General features: G+C 36.8%; 1 protein-coding gene across 1 annotated transcript in view; it reads right to left on the bottom strand.

Moving 5' to 3' along the window:
* LOC150086767 (translation initiation factor eIF2 assembly protein-like) overlaps positions 1-27,011 on the bottom strand; it is an 87,585-nt gene that overhangs the window by 22,429 nt on the left and 38,145 nt on the right. The window contains exons 6-9 of the mRNA XM_090371568.1: positions 13,517-13,719; positions 11,782-11,951; positions 10,731-10,853; positions 5,115-5,143 (exon numbers count right to left, since the gene is read on the bottom strand). Coding sequence (XP_090227694.1) covers positions 5,115-5,143; positions 10,731-10,853; positions 11,782-11,951; positions 13,517-13,719 — 525 coding nt within the window. The remainder of the gene's footprint in view (positions 1-5,114; positions 5,144-10,730; positions 10,854-11,781; positions 11,952-13,516; positions 13,720-27,011) is intronic.

Below are 27,011 nucleotides of genomic sequence, written 5' to 3'. Positions count from 1 at the left end.
CTATGCAAACATTCTGAACTGCTCGGTTAGTCGAAAAAACCCACTTCTTGGAATAGACAAAAACAGAAAGGGTGACAGCTTTTACGACCACCTGCATTGGATTAGCGACTGGTTTATAACCTTGTTCTTTTGGGACAGGGGCTATACAATAGTGCATTGCGTTCCACTTGTCGCATAACCTATTTAAAGATTGTCTTGTATTCAATGAACCATAAATTTATTTCAGGACTTCTAAGAATTTTGAAAACGGGATGTCTAAGAACTTTGTATGCATTTCGGAACTTCTAAGAACTTTACATGCATTTCGGGACTTCTAAGAAGTTTGTATACAGATCACTTTAGTGTCATTTTAAAGCTAAATCCATTAGAAATGAACCCTTCCTTCAGAAACATGTCTACTAACAAAAGAAAATGTCTCTCGATTCTAGAAAAAGTCGAAATTACAGTATTTGTAAGTTATAACGTGGTGCAAAAAAATGTTAAAGTGTGTAGAACATTTTCTTCGTCCTCTACAACAGTATCAATATTGTGGAAGAATAAACATGTTTACATATCGGTCACTGAAAAAGAACATAACCAGAAAAAAAAAAAATTTAGAAAGTGCAAGGTTACAAAGAAGTGCTGGATTTTCAATAGACCGTCCGATCTTGAAGGCTCAAGCAGAAAAATTTGCTAAACAATTTGGGCGCGACGATTTTGTATGTAACCACCTCATCCACAATGGCCTATGCCACATAGCTCGCAGTATAAAATGCTGAATGGCTTCATATGACAGAGTGGTAGTAATTTGCATCTAGTCATGCAAGACAAAGTGAGGAAGTAGCAGTTATGAGACAGCTAAGATCTCACAGAGTTTCAAAAGGGCACATCTTGTCAGTTGCTCATGGCTCAATGTACAAAGAATGGTATTGAACGGATCAAACCACCTCCTGCCGACAGAACTGTAAAGGATTATGCAAGGTGGATGTTCGTAGTGAGCAAAGGGTGCAGTGCATTGTAGGGGCTCAATAACAGATTACTGTGTGACAGCTGACATTGCAATACAGTACTGGGGAACGTAAGAACAATATCCCAAATAATGTGTCGCACACTCAGACATGGGGTTCCACAGCAGACAACCTCTCCTTACCACTAATCACCATCAATGGCAAATGCTGTGGTGTCAACAACATGCTGGTGGGACACTAGAAGATTAGAAACAAGTGTGCTGGATGGATGGATGGACGGATCCAAATACTTAGTGAAAAATGCCGATGGATGCCTTTGTGTGTAACACAAAGATTGTCTTGTAGTGTGGTGTCAACAACATGCTGGTGGGACACTAGAAGATTAGAAACAAGTGTGCTGGATGGATGGATGGATGGATGGATCCAAATACTTAGTGCAAAATGCTGGTGGGACACTAGAAGATTAGAAACAAGTGTGATGGATGGATGGATCCAAATACTTAGTGCAAAATGCCGATGGATGCCTTTGTGTGTGACACAAGCAATTATTATTATTAGCCATATGGTAAAAGGAAGCCTGAGGCTTATGCTGCACCAGCCAAAAAAAAAAAAAAAAAAAATTCACAAGTTACCCTGAGAGAGAAAGAGAAGTAGAAAGGAATCACCAAGAAAGAGAAGAATGATGATATCCAGCTCAGGACACTGGGTTTGCCAAGCCCCTACTCACCAGATGTGAGCTCCTGGAACAGTATGCTAGTCCGTATGCCAATGTGCATGGTGCCCACTATCCCGGCAGGTGTCAGTGATTGCTCAATATGGGCATGTTTCACTGGCAAGAACTAGGACTCCTGGTGCATATGGACCAACATTTCACTAGTGAGGTCTACTGGCAGCTCCTAAGAGACTATGTGCACCTGACATGGTGCACTTTTTCCCAGACAGAAATGGAACCTACCAAGATGATAACGTACCATGTCATTGGGCCCACACTGTGCATGATTGGTTCAGGAACACAGTGAAGTTACCACCCATCTTGATTGGCCAAATTTGCCTGACCAATTGAACACCTGTGGGATGTTTTGGAATGGGATCATGCTACCACCTGGTAACAATGCAGGACAGAATTCTTCTGCGTAGTGTGAATGCCACACTGTGGCTTGTGTTTATGTTAGTCCACACCTTGGTGGCCATCTCCAGTATATTAGGTGCTGTATTTCAGGACTTGTACACAGGAGTTATACTCAGGGTTACTAACAGCCTTACCACTGTGAAGGTGCAAGCAAAAGATTTAGCTGTCACAGAATAACAGGACTTCAATGAAATTTGGTCCACTTGACTCAAGTACCAATTGAATACCAGTTCCATCAGCATTTTAAACTCCCACGTAGAAAGCTCGGCTTGTCCTATCTGAGATAATGCCTGTGTTAGCATCATGGACAAATTGTGTTCCAACACTTATTATAGGAGTTTCAGAAATTAGACAAGACAAGACTGCAGCAATAATTCAGACACAGCATGGGTTTGTTAAGGGAAAGTCTTGTCTGACAAATTTGACAGGATATTATGATGTGGTTACAAAGGAACTGGATGCAAAAAATAATTTTGACATCATATATTTGGATTTCAGGAAAGCTTTTGACACGGTTGCGCATGAAAGACTATTGTACAAATTGGAGCAGAATGGTATTAAGGGTAAGTTGCTACAATGGATAAAAGGATGGTTAAGTGGGAGAAGACAGAGGGTGGTAATCAATGGGTGCTGCTCTTCGTGGACTAATGTTATTAGTGGAGTCCCACAGGGTTCGGTGTTAGGTCCACTGTTGTTTTGTATATTTATCAATGATATTGATGAAGGTATATCAGGCTTAATGTCGAAGTTTGCAGATGATACAAAGGTTGGCAGGGTTGTTAATGACAGTAATGGCAGTGTGCTACTGCAACAGGATCTACATAATTTGGGCAGATGGGCTAAGAAGTGGCAACTGAAGTTTAACCTTGACAAATGCAAAGTACTGCATATGGGTAGAAGTAACCCCAGAGAAACATACCAACTCTGTGGTACTACACTTAAGGTGGTAGAAAATGAAAAAGACCTGGGAGTAATTGTGCAGTCAGATATGAAGTTTTCTGAGCAATGCAGACAGGCTGCCAGGGCAGGTCATGGGGTTTTGTCAATGATATATAGGAATTTTGCTAGCAGGGAGAAGGAGGTGATTGTCCCTCTGTATAAGGCAATGGTCAGACCAAGCCTTGAGTACTGCGTACAGGTCTGGAGGCCACATTTTAGGAAGGATGTAGATTTACTTGAACGTGTACAGAGAAGGGCAACAAGATTGGTGAGGGGAATGAAGGGATCCTCTTACCAAGAGAGGCTTAAGTTCTGCAGATTGCAGTGGCTGGAGACTAGGCACCTGCACGGTGATCTGATTGAGGTGTATAAGGCCTTGAATGGTTTGAGCACGCTGAATTCTGATGGGATCCTTCCATTTGTTCAGATTACGAACCCAAGGGGGCAAAATTCAAATTAAGAAAAGACAGATGTAGAATAGATGTGTGGAAATTTGCCTTTAGCCAGCGGGTGCTTAATTGCTGGAACGAATTTCCATCTGTCTTTGTGGAAGTTGATAGGTTGAATAAATTTAAGGAGGAACTGGACAGGCATTTGGAGGGAATGGTGTGATTTTTTTTTTTTTTTTTTGGCTGATGCTGCATAAGCTCATACACTTGCTTTCTTGCATCACATGCCACTACTACTACTAATTCAAAAATGAACAATCTTTTCACAATAGTTAGCGTTTTGCAATTGCATTACATTTTCCAAATTACTCGTGAACAGAGTATCTAAGATTACTGAACAACTCGTGTCTCAAGAGAAGGGGGAAAAAAAAAAATCAGTACAGGCTTTGTTAACTGGCATGCATAGAAATTAGGGTGTTTCAATTGGCTAAATTTTCCAGTTATCTGAGCATTGCATCAACCTAGGAAAAACAATATTATTGTCATTATTAGTATTTTTAACAGCACTGGAACTGTCATTCAAATCTGTATATGTATTTGTGCATACAAGCGAGTGTTCACGAGCAAATTTGCACATTGTGTGGGTAGAAAACCTGGAATAACTCACAGAAAAAACTCTATTCCCTCCACCTGAAACTGCCAAACTTTGGGCTCAACTAAAGGGAACTTTTGAAATTTCTCCAGTCACCAACAGGAATTGAATTAAGACCATTCCAAAATTGAAACAAGAAAAATTTAATCTGTTTTAATAATTAACAGGTGCTACCAAGCAGTAATTATTTTTGTTCATATGTTTGTCACTAATTGCAGTCCAGGACCTGTTGAAACAGGGTCTGGACTGCAACGAGACGAATTTTTTATAATATGGAACATGAAGAAAACTACTGTAATTGGTAACCCTGTTTTAGAATATAAATATCACAATTACTAGAGCTTCCTGGTTATCAAAGTTTCAAATAAAGTTTTTACTGTACTGTTTTTAAACAATACAGTAAAGTAAAAGTAAAGTTTTTACTGTTTTTACCTATTTTACATGTTGTAAAATAGGTCTGTTTCAACACAAATTGTAACTTCCTGCTCCTTGTTAGTATCATACAATTTGAAAATCAAGTAAACTTATTACAATTTGCAAATATAGTAAAAGAAAGTACCCATATATATACAAAGACATTGTGATCACTAAGGGTATGCTATAAAATGATGAATGTAGTGACTTGCCATTTATCACAGTATACATGCCTGTATTTTTAACTGGATAGACAAGAAAATATACACATGAAAGTGATACTCCAAACTATCTAATATACACATTGAATTTGGATAAAATTTTATAAAAATCTTGAATGTCAAATTTCTGCAAAAATGTTTAAGTCAGTTACTCTCATATGGATAGATAGAAAGAATATAAATATGCATAATCAAAAACAGAAAATAATACTAGTTGCTTTTCAACACCATTGTGAGACATGCCCAATGAGCTTTAATTTTTCTGCAGTACTTTGTTACACTATTTAACTGAATCGAAGAGATGAAATTACACTCTGAAATTTCTGTCATCATTTTTTTTTAACTATTCTGAAAAGGCAAAAAAAGAAATATTACATACACTGGCAGAAAATTAATTATAAAAAGAAAATTTTATAGACTTACCTTTTTCTTTCTGTATACATCAAATGTGTCTACAAAAATAATAAAAATATGCATCATCAAATGCAAAAAATTATATTTAAAGAAATAACAGTAGTTGATTAATTGAGGTGTGCGCGCAAGCTCGTGTGTGTGTGTGTGTGTGTGTGTGTGTGTGTGTGTGTGTGTGTGTGTGTGTGTGTGTGTGTGCGTGCGCGCGCGCGCGTGCGCGTGCGTGTGTGTGTGTGCGCGTGTGTGTGTGTGTGTGTGTGTGTGTTATTTGTTATTTGGTTTTTAGGAGCATTAGCAACTAAGGCCATATTGCTCCGGAATATGCGGTGGTCATTCCCTGACCTTTCCGCATTCTCCGTATTTGGTGGTGACGGGCTCGAACCCCGGTCTAATCAAGAAGCGTGTGCTATGCACTGCTGCTCCTTCCCACCTGGCTACGGAGGCGCAATGTGTGTGTGTGTGTGTGTGTAAGAGAGAGATGAAAATTTGAAATATTAATTAAATCATCAATATTACTTTACCAAATTTCAAAAGTAGGTGATAGACAGCTTTATATCAACTGGAAAATTTATATTTAATTAATGTCAATGTTATAAGTGAAAGAGGGTGCAAAGTAAATGAAAGCAAGCTTTAAATTTGCAATGAATAAAAATAAAATAAGATACTGAATTAATGGTCCCTATTAAAAAAAATCTTTGCAAAAATGCAATTGCAAGGTAAGAAGTTAGCTTAATAAAAATAATCAATATTATAAAAAAAAAGAAAAAGGTGTCATTAATCAAATAAATTTACTTGGAAAACCTTATTGTGATAATACGTAATATCGATGGTATAAATGAATCATATGAAGTTAATATTAATAAATTCAACAATTATCCTTAAAACAATGAATTTATTTCAAAATGTGTAATATTAATCAATGTCAATATTATAAATGAAAGAAAAAAATTGAAGCTTTTGTATTATTATGGAATTGAGTTTTGTTAATTTTTAATAGTTTGTATAATAATATGATTCAAAAATCTGTTTGTGAATGTAAAGGTTGAGGAACTCCATGCTGCAAACAAAAATATATCTCAATGTAACTGCATCTTGAAGGAGATTCATTGTACTGCATAATTTGTGTTTTATTTTCTAGTTTGTTCTGAGCAAACATATTTATTTTTCAAAGTCCTCTGACCTGCATTTCATGGAATTTGCCATTTTATTTTATTTATTTAATCTTTACAACTTAGAATGGCAACAAAGGCAACACACGCACGCGCGCGCGCACACACACACACACACACACACACACACACACACACACACACACACACACACACACACACACACACACTGAGTGACCACTTTAGGCACACCTACCCACTTCATGAAATGCAGCAATCCTTCAATAACAGCATCATATGTTCATATAATATGAAATAAAGTAAGTGGGCAGATATGTAGGGATACTGTATATGTGCAATTCAATGGCAAGAAGAAATATAAGTGACTTTGAATGTGGTATGGTAGTCGGCTAGACACACAAGTATGAGTTCTTGAAAACCGCAACCCTGTAAGATAAAAGATAAGTAACTTTGAATGCAATATGGTAGTCGGCACCAGACACACAAATATGAGTATCTTGAAAATGCAACTCTGCTGGAGTTTTCACATTTAAGTGTGTCATAAATATATCAAAATTGGTCTAATAACCAAATAACATCTAACCAATGACAATCATGTGGTTGGAAATAGCTCATTGATGCAAGAGGCTAACAAGACTTGTGTAGGACAGAATGATTACAGTCAACAAAATAGCAACCCAGTACAACAGTGGTAAGCAAAGAGGCAATTCAGAATGCATAACTTGTGATATGTCATTGTGGGTGATGTCTAGAAGTCGATAATCAAACAGGGTTCCACTCCTGTCTGAAAAAAAAACAAGAAAGTACAGTTAGAGTAGGCTCAAGAACACTAACACTAAATGGTGCAAGTTTGGAAAAACATTGCCTGGTCCAATAAATCCTAGTTCCTGTTGCCTCACACTGATAGGAGGATCACAATGCAGTGAAAACAGCATGAGTCCATGAACCCATCCTGCCAGATGTCAACAATACATGATGGTGATGGAAGTGTAATTGTGCATGGAGTGTTTTCATAGTACACATTGGGCCACTTAAAACACAACTATAGCAACATTTGTATGCCATTGGCTATATGAAAATTGTTTGTTATTTGTTATTTGGTTTTTAGGAGCATTAGCAACTAAGGCCATATTGTTCTGCGATGGTCATTCCCTGACCTTTCCGCATCCTCCGTATTTGGTGGTGACGGGCTCGAACCCCGGTCTAATCAAGAAGCCTGTGCTATACACTTCTGCTCCTTCCCACCTGGCTATGGAGGCGCCCTATGAAAATTGTTTCCAAGAGTGCATCACTTCATGGTTGCAATGTGTCAATCAGCAAATGGGCTCTTCCAACAGGATAATGTGCTGTCACATTGCAAAGTGATGTGATTGAGTGTATAAGGCCTTGAATGGGTTGAGCATGCTCAATTCTGATGGGATTTTTCCTCTTGCTCAGATTATGAACCTGAGGGGGGCATAAATTCAAATTGAGGAAAGACAGTTATAGAATAGATTTACAGAAATTTGCCTTTAGCAAGTGGGTGGTTAACTGCTGGGACAAATTTCCATCTGTTGTTGTGGAAGTTAATAGCTTAAATAAATTCAAGGAGGAAATGGACAAACTTTTAGCGGGAATGGTTGTGTGAAATTGTGTTTTTTTTTTTTTTTTTTTTTGGCTGATGCTACATAAGCTCATATGCTTGCTTTCTTACATCACACGCCTCTATTACTACCACTAACATGGCCAGAATTATATAGAATTTTTCTAGGAATTCAGCTGACTGTGGCAGTTAGTTCTCCTGTCATCAGATTTCAATTCAAATGAGCACATTTGTGGATGGGATAGGATGGAATGGGTTCTTCAGAGTAGAGCTCCACAACCATCTGCTTTGCAAATGTGGGAAGATTGAATCAACATGTATTAGCATTCCTGTGGCACACTGTTGCTATTAGGCAAGTATACCTAATAAACTGACCACTCAGTATATGTGTGAATATATACATATAGTTTTAATTCAAGTGATTACTCATGTTAAATATTCAAACAGGATGGTCTGGTATAGCAACTTCTCTGACTAACACTGCAAATTTATGAAGTAAAAAAAAAAGAAAACAAAAGCAGCTTTAAGTCACATACTTGAAAAAATGTGATATACTAATACAATCAACTTGAATGATATGCTGTTGAATAAAATTTTTACATATTTATTATTTAGGCCATTTTCCCAAACTGGGTTCCGCAGACCCCTGGAGATCCGTAGACCAGTTCCAGGGGATCTGTGAAACGAACCCTCTGGAACTGGTCAAATTATTCGTTCTATGTATAGCAAATTGATGATAAATAAAATTATTATTATATATTTATGTAAAAATATATAATAATAATTTTATATTTTTACATAAAATGACAATCATGTGGTTGGAAATAATCAAATGGTGCAAGTTGAGTTGCACCATTTGATTATTTCCAACCACATGATTGTCTTACAGGGTTGAGTTGTTTTAAACATAAAACTGAATTTTCTTTTCAGAAAACTCAGTGTTCACACACACACACACACACACACACACACACACACACACACACACACACACACACACACACACACACACAGAGAGAGAGAGAGAGAGAGAGAGAGAGAGAGAGAGAGAGAGAGAGAGAGAGAGAGAGAGAGAGAGAGAGAGAGAGAGAGAGAGAAACATATGCATATATATATATAATATTGATAAAAATAATAGGATATAATGACATTACTGAACGACTAAGCAAGCAAGAAAAAGTATTAAATTATTAAACTGGGTTATGGATCCAGGGCACCACTAGTTAATAGCAAAAATACTCGGCAACCATAATGAAATATAGACCAATGTATATTATCACTGTATTGGGTAGGGGTGCTGACCTGTCAAGTGTAATTACCACTTGGAAAAAATTGAGAATGCCTGCAAGGTAAAAGCAGATTACCTGAAATTAAATGAAATTAAGATTAACATAAAAAAAATAATAATGATTAACAATGATGGTACCTAAAGCAGTGGGTCCTAGGACTTTAACTACTTCATCACAGGGTCGGCACCAAAACTGTAGGAACCACCACAATAAGCAGGGTCTCTGTTTCTGTTATGATGTATATGTACAAAACATAAACATCATAGCCGACCCGACAGAGACCAAAAGGAAGGAATAAAATTCAAACATAAATAAAAATATAAATAAAGTAGTTAAAAAGCTAAAATAATGCCAATTAAATCTTGTTAAAGGAAAAATGAATGAAAGTTTGAATTAAAAAAAAAGACAAAATTCAGTATGAAATTTAAACAAAGTAACTTAAGATAAAGGAATAAAGTTGTGACTTTAAGATTTAATTGGCATCATTTAATTGGTATTATTACTACTTTATTTATATTTTTATATTATCTTTATTTATGTTTAAAATTTTATTCCTTCCTTTTGGACTCTGTCGGGTCAGCTATGATATTTACGTTTATGACACCACCGCCACCAGCTTGTTTTCATCCCACAGTGCACCCAGGCACCACCCCTTCCCCAGGTAAACGATGCACACATACCTGGCCATCCACATGGTGCAACAGGAAATGTGATTCATCGGACCAGACAACCTTCTTCCAATCACTCATGGTCCAGTTTCAATGCTCACGTGCCCATTGTAGGCGCTGTCGCCGGTGAACCATGGTTAGCATGGGCACTCACAGCATCCTGTGGCTACGCAGCTCCATTTTCAGCAGGGTTCGATGTACTGTGTGTTGTGACACATTACTCCCGTCACCAACATTCCAATTACCGGTGGGTTGCGCCAGTTGCCCTTCTGTTGCCATGTACCATCCGGGAGAGCCTTCGCTCACCTTGAGCATCGATGAGTCGTGGTCATCCAACGTGGGTTCCCCCTTCCTCGGACCACTTTCGGTAGGTACTGACCATGGCTGACTGTGAGCACCCCCACCAGCCGTGCCATATTGGATATGCTCTGACCCAGTCATGTGGCCATTACAATTTGGCCTTTGTCAAACTCACTTAAGTCTGCTGCCTTTCCCATCTGAAGAACAAGAGTAACACTGATTAATGGAGCCCAGTACCAGGTGTTTTTTTATACCGTGTCCCAACCCACGCACGCGGCGTAGTTCACCTGCAGTTGATTCGATTTGCATAATGACTTGCTGGTCATAATGTTTTGGCTCATCGGTGTATATGTGTACAAATATTTGAATAAATTATGCAGGTTTGAAATAATTTGCCTTTAGTCAGCAGGTGGTTGATTGCTGGAACTTCCATCTGTCATTGTGGAAGTTGACAATTTAAATAAATTCAAGGCTGAACTATACAAACTTTTGGAGTGAATGGATGGGTAAAACAGGAAGTTTTTTTTTTTTTTTTTTGAAATTATAGAAATTAGCACACACTAATGCTAATATCTATAATATTAAACAGAGAACCATATTCATGCAAAATTTAACTCATATATTTTAAAAACATATGCACAATAAAGACTGCTACTTACAATCACTATCTGGAAACTTATGGCACAAATATTCCTTAAAAAAGGATGTAATGTCTTGAATTATATCATTTTTCTGGTGCCCAATATGGTCATAGAAATTAGTATAATCTCTCTGGGAAATACCTGTAGAGAAGGATTGAAAATCTTAATTATTTTCTTGCTAATTAAAATAAATGTCAGTTACAGAATGAATTTTATGGGGAATAACTTTCAAAGTAAAAACAATAAAATTAAGAACATCTAATGAAAGGTTGGGGATTAAGAAATTTATCATATTACTTACTATTTGCAAATTTCTTAAATTTATTATTCTAATGCAATTAATATCCATAGAAATATATGGAAACAAATTCTGGTTTGATTAGAGTTACTCCCAAAAATATTTGTTCCCAAGGGTATTATTTGATCATTAGATTCGGAGATTTTATCAGTAATAATACAAATACAAATAAATTCATGGACCAGACAGAATGATTGCTCCATAAATTCTTATAGACCAACTGTTCTGTTTTATTTATTTATTATTAATTAATTTTATGGTGGTAAGATGCTACTTTAGATCAATGGTTGTCGACTAAGCTCATGGCTTATAATCTTATGGTAGATTGCAAAGTGTTACAGTCCATAGATCTTTTAAGTTCTTTAAAAATCTACAGACTGGACTTCTAAATCAGTCAGAAAGCATACCTTTTTGAACAATACAGGCATGCCAGTCCACAAAGTAAAGAACTAAGTCCGTATATTTGTGTTATATGGACCTAATCTTTACTAGGTCCATAAGATAATGCACCACATCTCAATACTAATAACGGTAAATATTTATACCTAAATCTGACATAGACAACTGACCCTGAAATATGCAGTGATATGTAGCAGCTCTCTATAAAGTGTATATTCTATGACCATTTGAATGGGGATGATATCAAGAAATTTCACATCTATGGTCTTAGTCCAATATGAAAGAACTCGGTAACTGCTTCGACCCCACCCCCCACATTCAATTCTGTACCACTGGATTCAATTTTCTACTAGAATTTAAAATACAACTTACCAATCAATATATTATCTTTAACAAAACAGCGAAATTCTGTACTTGGATCTATTTCAACCCACTTTCTCAAAACAAGATAATAAGGCACTTCAATTGCACTTGCAGAATCACTTTCCCTTTGACATGAGAGCAAACTTGATCTCTCTTCTACATCAGTACAAAATTTAAATCTAAAAAATAAAACATCAATAAGTATACACTACATAATATATATATATATATATATATATATATATATATATATATATATATATATTATAATTAATATGATAAATAAAAGTAAAGATGGCAGTTCGAAACTCCGGAAAGCTTAAAAAATTACATCAAAACGTCAAAAGAAAGTTACGATAGCCTACATCAGATAAAGGCAGGAAAAATTTGCTAAATACAGTACTCCGAAACGGGGAAGAAAATATGAAATTAATAAATAATGAAATCTGATGTCAGCAAAGTAAATATTGATGCTAAATCAGGTATTTCATCGGGGGACTACACCTGACATAGCATCAACGGACTGCGTTTCCATACTTGCCCATAGTTATGCAAGAGAAAATTTATAAATGTAAATAAATAAATAAATGTAAAAAAACGAAAAAGTATCTCTTACAAAGTATGGACAAGGTAGTCCCTACGCAGTATTATAATTAAAATATAATTAAGATAAAAGGGTGAATATTATAAAAAGTAGAAGATTAAAAATATTATACCTGAAAATGGCGACGCGAAACTACATGAGGTCAATACGATAGCTGCAAACAAAACAAATAAAACAGCTACTAACGAAAAAATAGATGACTAGTGACCTCTATAATCAGTTTTTAAGACAGTATTTTAAATATACAGAATAAGGTGAAATTTAGGTAGATAAGAAGAAATGTGGCGAGAAGTGTACCAGACAGGACCATATATATATAAAAAAAAAAAAAAAATAAATAAATAAATAAAACGGGAGAGGCTGTGGTTTTAAGCTTAGCATCGCGCAAAGCAGCAGATGGCTAAAACTTAAATTAATATAAATAGTGCATTAATATTCACCCTTTTATCTTAATTATATTTTAATTATAATACTGCGTAGGGACTATCTTGTCCATACTTTGTAAGAGATACTTTTTCGTTTTTTTACATTTATTTATTTATTTACATTTATAAATTTTCTCTTGCATAACTATGGGCAAGTATGGAAACGCAGTCCGTTGATGCTATGTCAGGTGTAGTCCCCCGATGAAATACCTGATTTAGCATCAATATTTACTTTGCTGACATCAGATTTCATTATTTATTAATTTCATATTTTCTTCCCCGTTTCGGAGTACTGTATTTAGCAAATTTTTCCCGCCTTTATCTGATGTAGGCTATCGTAACTTTCTTTTGACGTTTTGATGTAATTTTTTAAGCTTTCCGGAGTTTCGAACTGCCATCTTTACTTTTATTTATCATATTAATTATAATATACATATATTTACATTTGCATCTGTTGCTGCTGCTTTGCGCGCTTCGGTGCATTTGCCATATCCAGTTTATTTAACTCTCTGATGTTTTCTGTTTTTACTCTTTAATACAATATTTATATATATATATATATATATATATATATATATATATATATATATATATTTCTTATCTTAGCATAATAAACTCTGATGCATTATACAGTTAAATATGTAATAACCAGTTATTACATATTTGTAAAGTATTCTTTAAGCACTAAAAACATGCACACAAAAAAGAAACTTACGGTTGTGTTAAATCATGCATAATGAAATCTGAACTTTTCAGCAATAAGTATATATCAGAAACAGTTCTACAACAAGTAGAGTTGTTCAAAGCAATCCATGATGCATCCCTAGGGCTGCTCCAATTCAATTTTGGAAAGACTCCACCTCCAAGACTCTTTATACATTCTTTAATTTTCTGATCAAATTCTAAAAATTTTGGCGCCTATCAAAATAAATAAATAAATAAATAAATAACACACACGTGTGTATGTGTGTAAATAAAACAAAGTTAAATAAAGAAGTGGTAAAAAGAAGGAAATGTTATGAAGGATTATAGTAGAGCTCTAGATTACTACATTAATAGTAGAAAGAACTCAGCAACTATTAGAAATGCAGATAATAATATAGACTTTGAATATGAGGTGAAGTATAGACTAAGGAACCTTCTGTCAAACCCATAGTAAAAATTAATGTCAGTACTTGTAAAGAAGGTACTGATGTGCATTTTTACTATGGATTTGACAGAAGGTTCCTTAGACTATTATTTACCCTATACTCAAAGTCAACACACACAAAAGAAATTATAATAATATAAATTAAATGCTAATGACACTCTTACTATTTCTCAAATAACAAATAATAAAGGTACATAAATTTAAGTTGAAAAATAATGGTTTCAGAATAGATATATAATAATCTTGTTACTGAACCATTCCAATTAATATCAAGAATTTCAGAAAATTCTGAGAGTAACCAAATGTCATGTGGAAGTTTCAGTATCCTACCTATATGCACAAATCTGTAAAAATATTTTTAATATGTAAGAATAATCTATTTTTACATACATTGTATGTACTCAATGACAAAAAAAGTAACATTTCAAGGTTTTACATTACTTTTTTTTAGGTTGGATGCTAATTTGTGAAGGCAAATACATTTCATATTTGTAACTGGGAAAACTGGAGGTTCCCAAAAAATGAAGTTATGGGAAGAACTTAGTAAGCACACCAGAAAATGTTTTCCTTTTTTTTTTTTTTTTTTTTCTTTTCTCTTTATTGGCAACCAATTAAGTGAAGGAACTAATGGAAACTTTTCAGTGAACCTTACTTGTGCATAATGTTTATTACTAACATCATTCCACTCTGAGAGAACACCCTTGAAATAAGTAGTGGTTCTCTTTATATCATGTGATACCAACTTCTTGCACCAATGTTTAAAAAAATTTTATCCATAGTTCTCAGCTTCACAACACAGCTAACAGAATGCAATAATCATTCAGAAAAACTTACTTTCTGACCTGTTTGTTCATTCTACACGATGGCCACAGATGAAGAATCTTCAAGAGGAAAAGTGACTTATGAAGTCTCTAAAAGTGGATGGAATCATATGAAAATTTTTTTTGGTAGACAACGACTAATACTATTACAAATGTGGTACACAGTCAAACTTACATTCATGATCAAATGCCTGATACACGATTTTTTATGATACGAAAACGAATACCATGCTTAACTGACTTCTAATCACATATAAAGTTTGTAACAGCTCATTATAACTTATTAAAATTATTTCAAACAGTCCATTCTTATTAAGTATTATAAAATTTAACCCCAGGGGCTCACATCTGGTGAGTATGGGCTTGGCACACCCAGGAGTCCTGAGCTGGATATCATCATTCTTCTCTTTCTTGGTGATTCCCTTGTACTTCTCTCTCTCTCTCTCTCAGGGTAACTTGGAAATTTTTTTTTTAGCTGGTGCAGCATAAGCCTCAGGCTTCCTTGCACTATATGGCTATTAATAATAATAATAACTTTTATTTTCAGTTATTCATGTCAACCTTTTATTATCCATTTTTAAAGGAAAATAAAAAAAAAAAAAAAAAAAAGAGGAGAAAAAGGTACTTATACATTTATTTGTAAAATAATAAGAGAATTTTACCTCAATATAGTACACAGAACACTTCTGTATGATACTCTCCAGAAATTAAAACGAAAAAAATCATAAAACTTATATTAGAGTAACCAATAATTTAAAAAAATAAAAGCCCTAAATTAAGCCCTTGCTATTTTTGAATTTAGTTTAAAAAAATAATTAAAATTGCAATTGCAAAAATTGTTTTAATTGCATTAAATTGATTTTTAATTGTGCTAAATTAGTTTTATTGTGTTAAATTGATTTTTAATTATTTTTTTAGGTGGTAGATGGTAGATGACTCTCATCAACCGGTGCAATACCACCACTTTGCTTATTGGTGGCTTGAAGTAGTGGAACCCATGTTTAGTCTCCAGAGCTAAGTTCCGGTCAACCCTTCCCCATCTCTTCCATCATGCAGTATGATTGATGACTTTCGAGGTTATGATGAACATCGTGGTGAGATCCAATCTTCCTTACATTTCGAGGGTACAACTCTAAAACAGTGTTCGCAGGCTGGCCACTAGTTAGTACACCGGACCGAACCTACTGGTAACTCTCTAGGAGGCTTCTGGATCAGCTAGTGTATAATCTTGCTACCTCTACTCTGCCAGATAGTGACTGGATGGAGTCCCAGTAATGTGTATGCTGGGGAGGGGGGACATTGTCGAGGCCACATTATGTCAAGCATCTGGGTATATTCTTACCACATGTACGCCATATCCAAAAATTTCATACAGCATGTCCGACCCACTTTTTCTTACTATTGAATACATCATGAATTGTCAAACTAATAGAGTAAGCTTATCTGTGAAAAGATCTAAACCTACAAAACACTTCCTAATTCATTTCACAAATATATGTGGTCTCAATTCTAATCTCAATGATGTCCATTTCCACTTCCAGTCTGCCAAACCCCATGTACTTTTTCTGATAAAATCTCAGTTATCGGTTGATTTAACTACTGTTCATCACAGTTGCCCAAATTATTCGCTGTATGATTCCTTTCGTCTCAAAGGTGGTACTTGTGCATATGGCCGTTCCGATATTCCCTGTCAGAGACTTGGTAATTTGGAATCTTCTCTTTTCGATCTTATCTGGCTTAATATCTCTCTACCTCATTGTGTCAAATTCATCTGTTGTCTCTACCATTCTCCCAACTCCCCTAATCACTTGGAGCTCTTTGACTTCCTCTATTTGCAACTTGACTTTCTCCAGTCCAACTTTCCTAACAGTGAGGTAATTTTCCTTGATCATTTTAATGTTCATAACCACAGTTGGCTTCCGTTTTTAGTCACACCGACCCAGCTGGTCAAGAAGCTAAGGCTTTTGCAATTAGTAATGACCTTGCACAGATTGTTCATTTACCTACAAGAATACCAGACAATCCTAACAATACAGCCAACACACTTGATCTTTTTCTCACAAACAACCCTTCTAAGTACACGGTTGAAGTGAGAGGTCCTTTAGGCACCTCAGATCAAAACTTAGTGATTGTCTCTTTTCAAATGGAGCCTTTATCTCGTGGCTATTCCCAACCTCGTATTGTTTGGCATTACAAAAATGCAAAATTAGTATTAGTAACGGCCGTATGGTGCAAGAAAGCCTATGGCTTATGCTGCACCAGCCAAAAAAAAAAAAAAAAAAAAAAAAATCCGAACAAAACAATGATAAAAACAAAAATTAAATAAATAAATAATAATAATTAATAAATAAATAAAAATAATAAAATGAAATTAAAAATTAAATAAAAAGGAAATTAATCCTATCATCCTATGCACTTCCCTTACCCGAAAGTACTATCCAGATGACCTTTGAATTTCCCCAAACTGTCGGCCTCCACCACCCATGAAGGCAACTTATTCCAGTAATTTATAACTCGCTGGCTAAAATAAAACTTCCTGCAGTCCAATCTAAACATTTCCCCGCGTAACTTGAATTTATGTCCCCTAGTTCTAGCATCATTTATAATCTTGAAAATTTTGTCCTCATTCATTTTACTGATGCCTCTCAGAGCCTTAAACACCTCAATCAAATCTCCTCTAAGGTGTCTAGTTTCCAAACTCTGCAACCCAAATATTCGAAGTCTTTCTTCATAAGGACGCCCTTTTGCCGATCTCACCAGGCGAGTTACCCTTCTTTGCACCCTTTCAAGAAGCTCGATGTCTTTCTTTAGGTGCGGTCTCCATACTTGAACACAGTATTCCAAGTGTGGTCTAACAAAAGCATTATACATGTATAATGGGATTATCACGTCCCTGTCTCTACTTACAAAATTTGGATAGATCATCGATAGGACACCATGGGCCTTCCTTGCAACCTGTTTACAATGCTCAGAGAATTTCATGTCTGACTGTATCGTAACACCCAAGTCCATTTCCTCCAGTACTGGTTTTGTTCAACTCCACTAAGTGAATAAGTTATTTTGGGATTACTGTTTCCCAGGTGTAATACCTTACACTTTGTTGGATTAAAGCACAGCTGCCATTTTTCTGACCATTCTTGAAGTCTATCTAGGTCTCTCTGAAGAAGCTCAGCTTGACAGTGATCATTAACTACTCTACCAATTTTAACATCATCTGCAAATTTAGACATCACGCCCTCTATCCCTTCATCAATGTCGTTTATGAAAATTAAAAACAACAGTGGTCCTAATACTGATCCTTGGGGAACCCCACTTCTTACATCAACCCAATCTGAGGAATAGCCATTTATCACAACCCTCTGCCTCCTGCCCTGAAGCCATCCTTCTATCCATCTAAGGATTTTCCCAGTGATTCCAACCTGTTCCAGCTTATAAAGCAACCGCTCATGTGGGACTGAGTCAAAAGCTTTGCTGAAATCTAAATAAACAATGTCGAAATTATTTCCTAAATCCAGCTCGTGAGTGACCCTTTCGAAATAGCGAACCAGATTTGTTAAACATGATTTTCCCTTTACAAAACCATGCTGAGTATCCTTGAGAATTTCAATTCTATCCAAATGATCCTGAATTCCACCCTTGATCAATGCCTCCATGATTTTCCCTACTACTGAAGTCAGACTGACAGGTCGATAATTTCCCACTTCACTTTTAGAGCCGCCCTTATGTATGGGAGATACATTTGCACTTTTCCAATCCAAGGGAATCTCCCCAGAGTCTAGTGATGCTCGCATAACCAGCCTCAGTGGTTCGATGCACTCGCTTGCCGCCTCTCTCAAGATTATAGGGTATATTCCATCAACTCCAGGAGCCTTACTAGTCTGTAGGCTTGAAAGTTTTTTCATTAAATAATCTTGCGAAATTTCAATATCATTAATTACATATTTTTTAACTTCGCTCCCACAATTTCCCATTGCCACAAAAGGCTTTTCATTTGTAAATATCGATGCAAAATAACTGTTGAGTTCATCTGCAACGGCAGCTGGTGTATTTATTACTATCCCCTTTCCCTTACATAAAGGTCCGATCTGGTTTGTCCTGCTCTTCTTGGCATTTATATATGTGAAGAATTCTTTATCCCCCCTCTTTGCTCTGTTTGCTAGTGATTTCTCATAAACTGCCTTTGCCTGTCGAACCTTTTCTGTGGCTCTATTACACATCACCTTGTAGCTGTTATAGGCTTCAGTACTTTTTATTGCTCTGTAACGTTTCCATGCCACCTTTTTCTGCTCAAGTAATGTGGCAACTTCACTATTCATCCAACTTGGAACCCTTCTCGTGGAGTATTTTTTTAATGGTATATACGCATTCAAGGCATCTGTGATTAATGTTTTAAAAGCGTACCACAGTTCAATTGTATTCATTCTCTGCGTGATATCTACCCAGTTAATAGAGGCCATGTAGTACCTTAAGGCATCGTAATTTCCTTTTCTGAAATTAAAACCCATTCCTTTGCCTTTTACTTCTGCTACCTCTCTCGTCCTCATCCACCGTAGAACTCCGTGATCACTTCCTGCTACTGGTTCCTCTACTGTCAGCCCTGTTATGTCATCTGATTCATGTGTGATGATGAGGTCTAGGATATTCTTTTCTCTAGTACTTTCCCTGACATGTTGATACAAATAACAGTCATCTAGTTGATTTAAAAATTTTGTTCCCCATGTCGAGTTTCCTTCCCATTTACTCCAATCAATTAGAGGCAAATTGAAATCACCCATAATAAGGCATTGACGCTTACTTGCCCATTCCATTTGCATGTAGAGGCTTTTGTCATAGTCTTCACAATCACCTGGTCTGTAGATTACGCCTACTCGCATTGTACCTTTGTTTCCAACTATCTCACACCATACAGACTCTATACTAGCATGTGAAATGTCTGAATCTGGGAAAGCTATCGTCGCACTCAGGCTGCTTCTGATAAGAAGCATTACCCCACCACCCCTTCTATCTACTCTATCCTTCCTAAATACATTATACAAGCCGTACTGAAACTCATCATCCCCAATTTCCGGGTGGCACCACGTCTCCGTAAGCCCTATTATGTCCGCGTTACTTGTTTTAACCAGCAGTTCGAATTCGCTCATTTTATTGACGACACTTCTAACGTTACTGTATAAACAATTAAGATTTACTGTTCTTGTATATTTAACAACCCTAACACAACCCTTGAAGTTTTTTAGGCTCTATTCCCTGATATTAGCTACCTGCTCACGTGAAACGTCTTTGGCCCCAGAACATCTAGATAATACGTCCAGTTGGGGTAACAGATAAGAACTCTTAAGGTATGTGCAAGAGTTACATTGACCAATATTATCAGATAAACGCGTGTCAGTATTACCCACATCCCCCCTAACTAGCAGTTTCCCTGAGCCTTTAAGGTATCCTCAATAATACTGGCAAAAACTTTTGCACCACCTTTGTTTAAGTGTATCCCGTCTCTACAAAACAAATTCCTTCTACCTACAAGTGTGGGCCATGCTGATAGAAATTTACCCCCTAAAGCCTTGCAGATTCCTTCAAGTCTTGAGTTAATCCACAAGGCTCTTAACATATAATCCCTCCTATCGTGTCTGGGCAGAATTGCAGACACATAGACATTATGGCCTAGCTCGCGACATTTCCTCAGCATGGTCCTGTATTTTTCCAACAAATCGTCAGATCGTGTACGTTTAATATCGTTTGTCCCCACATGAATAATAATATTTTCTTTACCCCCTTTAAAATCTGACAGTCTGTTGGTGACATCATCAATAGTTGCTCCCGGCAGACATACCCTGGTTCTACTCCACCTATCTTTATTACAAAAAATATTCCCCGTTTCCCTGACAATGGAGTCTCCTAATAAAACAATGTCCTTTCTAACCAGGGTAGTTTGCACTTGGTTTTTCTGTTTTGAGGCTCGAATCGGGTGTGCATCACTTGGTAGATTGCTGGAGTTTTGAGTCCCTGACGAGCTCCCAGAAGCATTATTTTCGAGGGCAAGCACTCGTTTTTTCAGGGACTCAAATTGTTCCATCAGTGCACCAAATTGTAATTTAAGATCGGTGCACTCCTTACATTGATCACAAAGAAAAGAATCCCCAGGTGAGGTAGGATTAGTCACCAGGTCGACCTTGGAAAACATTCCACAGGTTCCACAACGGATTAAATCATGACTCACCCGTAAATCGCCATCTGCTATTTCCGTGTGACTCACGATACCCTGTGACGTGTTTAAGGCAGATCTCGTAACAACCATTATAAAATTAAATAAATATCAATGAAAGTAACTTTAAAAAATTATATCTATAATATTATTAAAATCAAACAGTTACAGGAAAACCTATAACAAAATAATCCAACAATATTTAAATAAATCAAATATTTAAAAGCACTATCCAAAAGTAAACCACTTAACTGAGGAGCCCTGTCTAAGCGCGTCCGCTCACCTCGAATGCCAACGTATATAAATGGGATGACCTGCGAGATTTCTTTTCTTCTTTTCCTTGGTCGGATTACTGTTTCAAAACATCTGATATCACTGTTTGCTCAGATCGTGTCATTGAAATTATTCTTGCAGGAATGGAATCCTTTATCCCACACTCCACTTTAAAATCTCATCCTTCATCAAAACCTTGGTTTTCCAATAAATGTGCTAAGGCTGTTCAAAAGAAGAACATTGCATATCATAATTGGCTTGTATCTAATTCTTCACTTTCATTTTCTGCCTACACCAAACTTCGCAACAATTGTAAAGCAGTTATTAATCAGTCCAAACTAGAGTTTGAACATGCTAAGAGTAGAAAACTTGCTTCTTGCCCTAATGGTATCCGAGCATTCTGGTCTCTTGCCAAAGCTATTGGCTGCAACTTTTGCCCATCTTTGTCCCCACCTCTGTCCAAACCAGATGGTTCTGTTGTCACTTCAGCCAAGGATAAAGCTGACCTGCTCGCATCCCATTTTTCTTCCAACTCATGTATTAATGATCTTGGTAAAACACCTCCCACCAATCTCCATTCCATGCCTCCTGTGGTCTTCCATCAAAAGGATGTCAGAAGGATTTTGAAGAATCTTGATGCCAAGAAAGCTCCATGTCCTGATGGTATATCTCCACTTGTTCTCAAAACCTGTGCTCCTGAACTTACTCCTGTTCTTTGCCACCTCTTTCCACTTTCTTATTCCAAAGGTGTTTTTCCTTCTGCTCGGAAATTTGCTCATATCCAGCCAGTTCCTAAAAATGGTGACAAATCCCTCCCATCCAATTATCGTCCCATTGCAATTACTTCTACTCTTTCTAAAGTAATGGAGAAATCAATTAACCGCCAACTCTTAAACTACCTAGAAACCTTCCGTTTAATCAACGATTGCCAGTATGGATTCCGTCAGTGTCGATCCACTGGTGATATTCTGGCTTATGTTAACTATTTATGGACTAATTCAATGGAAAAGTTCGGTGAAATCCAAGCAGTTGCTCTTGACATCTCAAAGCTTTTCGATCGTGTTTGGCATAAAGGTCTTCTAAACAAGCTTCCATCTTATGGTTTGCCAACTGTTTTTTGTAACTGGTTATCTAGTTTTCTCTCTGATTGCTCATTGAGGGTGATGGTAGATGGCTCTCTGTCTTCTAACTTCTCCACTTCGGTGTCCCCCAAGGTTCAGTTCTTTCCCCCACTCTTTTCCTCTTGTATATTAATGACCTTTTTCCATTGACTGGAAATCCTATCCATAGTTTTGCCGATGATAGCACATTGCATTCCACATTCCATTTTGAGAAACCTTGCCCTGCTCAATCAGGTTCAACTTCTCAAATATATGCTACCAATTACTTAAATGCCAATCTCCAGGTAATTCTCCAGTGGGGCAAAGACAACTTATTTGATTTCAATCCTTCTAAAACTCAGTCTTGTCTTATATCTTGCAAAAAGGATGCTTCTGCTCCTATGCTTATCTTTGGTGACACTCCGATTTCTAGGAAAAATTATATATCTCTTTTGGGGATTACCGTGACTTCTAATCTCTTTTGGCACAAGGACATTACAAATATTGTTTCCTCTGCATCTAAAAAACTTGGTTTTCTCTTAGGTTCTCGGTGTTACTTTTCTTCCAAACAGCTGTTCACTCTTTACAAATCGCAAATCTACCCTACCATGGAATATTGTTACCACATCTGGGGTGGGGTCCCCAAAACCTCTCTCACGCTTCTTAATTCTGTTCAGAAGAGGGCAGTTAGGTTAATTAATGATTCATCTCTAACAGAGTCTCTCCACTTACTATCTTATAGATGTGCTGTTTCTGCTGCATGCCTCTTCTACAGATATTTCCATGGGGACTGTTCTTCCGAATTGGCTTCTATAATTCCCGCTCTCTCTTTCAAAACAGTCCGAACACATGCCGCCACCAGCCAACATCCATTTACCGTCCAACTTCAAACTCACAGAACCAACTATTCATCTTTGTCGTTTATTCATTCAACTGCCGTTTTCTGGAACAACCTTCCTTCAAACGTATTTCCTGAAAATTACAGTCTACAAAAGTTCAAGTCCAATGTCAACAAATATTTTCTTTTGTCTTCTCAACCTACAACCCAAGCACGGTACTAAGTGCTATTGGTTCTAATACCTCTTTGTGTTTGGGGTTTACATAAAATAATAAAATAAAACAAAAGACTCAGGGGCACTCGCTTCTGAATCTGATTTTTCATCCTTATTATTAATAGCTTTTCCATCTTCGATACAGCACTTGAATGCTGTTTTGTGATCACTGTTGATCTTAAATGCATTGATCCTTTAACATGTTCTCTTATACGCGCATTGTTCTTTGAAATAGCATTTAATGTTGAAGCAGCGAGACCCAATTCCCATGCAATAGATGACAAACTTTGTTCTGCTTCTTACTTCTTAATCATTTTCATCTCTAATTAGATTTTGTTTAATTTCCTAGCACTGCCACCACTTGCACTTTCCCTTCACCATTGTAATAAGTAAATAGGAATGAAGAGAAGATTCTGAAAATTTATTTGTTTCTTAAATGATTGAAGATTTCAGTGAAGGAGAACACATTTCACCATAATAACATAAAAACCCACACAATTCCAGTTATCTGGATTATTGCAAATGCAATAAGATCAAGTTTACTACTTTTATAATTAGAGGCTAACAGAAAAGCCCAATAAACCGGAAAGCGCAAATTGTTTTTATTGCTTTATGGCCGTGATCTCCAGAAATGTTCTTTAGAAAAATATCAACAAAGCCGTTCAAAACTGATTCTTATAACAGAACATATGATAACAATTAAAGGGTAGCATTATAATGGAGCATTATAAAAATGACCTTTTAGAGAGATAAACAGCTTAGTTATACAGTTATTTGTTATTTGGTTTTTTTTTTTTAGGAGCATTAGCAACTAAGGCCATATTGCTCCAGGATATGCGGTGGTCATTCCCTGACCTTTCCGCATCCTCCGTATTTGGTGGTGATGGGCTCGAACCCCGGTCTAATCAAGAAGCATGTGATTCGCACTGCTGCTCCTTCCCACCTGGCTACGGAGGTGCCTTAGTTATACAGTATAACAAAAATTTCAACTTCTGAGGTCTTGGAACAAATTACCAAAAAAAAAAAAATGTGTTATTGGGTTCACATTGCGATTTTTCACAATACCTCCATTTATTCCTACAGGATGCAAAATGAGTTTTCATGATTTTTTAAAGTTTACACTGGCCGCCAAAAACTTATGTAAAGTCAAATTTATGGAAGTCGAGTATTACGTAAGTTGGGAAGTGCCTGTATATGAGGCGCCTCCATAGCCAGGTGGGAAGGAGCAGCAGTGCGCAGCACACACTTCTTGATTAGACCGGGGTTCGAGCCCGTGACCACCAAATACGGAGGATGCGGAAAGGTCAGGGAATGACCACCGCATATCTCCCGGAGCAATATGGCCTTAGTTGCTAATGCTCCTAAAAACCAAAAAAACAACAAACAACAACAGCCTGTACATATATATAAAACTACAAATTGGAGCAGTGTAGCATGGGAGCAAGTGACTGCTGTGAACAAAAATGGTGGAGTGGATGAAAAAAGAGAATGGTTATCAATGGGTACTACTCTTCTTGGGCTAATATTATTAGTGGAATCTCTCAAGGTTCAGTGCCAGGTCCTGTTTGTTTATGATATTTATTAATGATACTGATGAAAGTATATCAAGTTTAATGTCTAAGTTTGTTGTGATATACACAGGTTGGTAGGATGGATAATGAGAGCAATCATGGTATGCTAATTATCAGGATATGCAACAAGACCTAAGAAACTAGGCAGATTGTCTGAGAAATTAGAATTAGCATTAATAGAGGCACATGATGCAAGAAAGCAAGCTTACACAGCATCAGCCAAAAAAAAAAAAAACCACCCTTCCCATTTCACTGATCCAATCATACCAAATGTTTGCCTAGTTCTGTCTTGAATTTATTTAAGCTATCAACTTCCACAACAGATGGTAGTTTGTTCCAGCAATCAACTATCCACTGGCTAAAGGCAAACTTCCACACGTCTATTCTACAACTGTCTTTCCTCAGTTTGAATCTATGCCCCCTCAGGTTTGTAATCTGAGCAAGAGGAAAAATTCCCTCAGCATTAAGCCTGCTGCTGCTGCTTTTGTTGTTATTTGATTTTTAGGAGCATTAGAAACTAAGGCCATATTGCTCCAGGGATATGCGGTGGTCATTCCCTGACCTTTCCGCATCCTCCGTATTTGGTGGTCATGGGCTCAAACCCTGGTCTAATCAAGAAGCGTGCGCTACGCACTACTGCTCCTGCCTACCTGGCTGCCCCTTGAGGCACCCCTTAAGCCTGCTCAATCCATTCAAGACCTTATACACCTCAATCAGATCACCTCACAGGTGCTTCGTCTCCAGAAGCTGCAATTTTCAGAATTTTCTTCATAAGAGCACCCCTTTTTTCCCTTCAGTCTTGATGCTCTTCACTGTACTCTTTCTAGCAACTCTACATCCTTCCTAAAATGAGGCATCCAGATCTGTACGCAGTACTCAAGGTGTGGCCTGACCATTGCCTTATACAAGGGGATAATCACCTCCTTATCCCTGCTCGCAAAATTCCTGTATATCATTGACGAGACCCCATGACCTACTCTGGCAGCCTGTCTGCCCTGCGCAGAAAACTTCATATTTGACTGCACAATTACACCAAGATCTCTTTCATTCTCCACTACCCTGAGTGTAACACCATATAGTTGGTACATTTCTCTGGTTTACTGCTATCCATATGCAGTACTTTGCATTTGTCAATGTTAAACTTCAATTGCCATTTCTCAGCCCATCTACGCATCTTTTCCAGATCCTGTTGCAGCAGCATACTGTCAAATGGAAATCTGTGATTTAATGCAAGATGCTGCATATGAGTTGGTAATCCCAGAATAACATACGTGTTTCCTCAACAACTGAAGTCGTATTCACTCATATTTGGTGTAACACTAACTGAGTGATACCACACTCATGGTTGTGAAGAATGAAAAAAGACCTAGAGAGCTTTTCCATTCTCTGATAACTGTACAATAACAGTAAAATCCAATATAAAGTACTCTTTGTAGTGCACACAGCCCATTAGGACAGCTCATGGGATTTTGCTACTGATATACAAGAATTTTGCCAGCAGGGCCAAGGAGGTGATTATCCCATTGAATAAGGCAATGGATATGCTATATTTTGAGTACTGTGTACAGGTCAGAAAGGTTCATTTTTAAGGAAAGCTATAGATTGCTTGGAACTGATGCAAAGAAGAGCAACAAGATTAGTCATGGGGCACAAAAAGGCTACTTTTACCAAGAAAAAAAATTCGGTCTATAAATTGCAGTGCTCAAAACTAGGCACCTGAAAGGAGACACAATTGAAGTGTTTAAGGCTTTAAATGGGTTAAGTAAATCAAATGCTAATGGCACTCTTACTATTTCTCAAATAGCAAATAATAAAGGTGAAAATAATGGTTGAAGAATAGATATGTGAAATATACTCAGTTAGAGAAACTGATTGTTGAAAGAAACTTATGCCTGGTGTTGTGGAAGTGGGTAGTTTAAATAAATTTAAATAAAATAAATAAGGAAGGATTAGATAAACTATAAGAGGGGAATGGGCAGATGCTGACTGATTTTTTGGGTGATGCTGTATAAGCTTGCTTTCTTGCATAATTTATCACTAA

Source organism: Mastigoproctus giganteus, chromosome 4 (assembly GCF_048544385.1).
Source record: "Mastigoproctus giganteus isolate SK-2022 chromosome 4, ASM4854438v1, whole genome shotgun sequence".
Classification (NCBI taxonomy): domain Eukaryota; kingdom Metazoa; phylum Arthropoda; class Arachnida; order Uropygi; family Thelyphonidae; genus Mastigoproctus; species Mastigoproctus giganteus.
The sequence above is the reverse complement of the archived record's forward strand: the minus strand, read 5'-3'. Positions and strand labels throughout refer to the sequence as shown.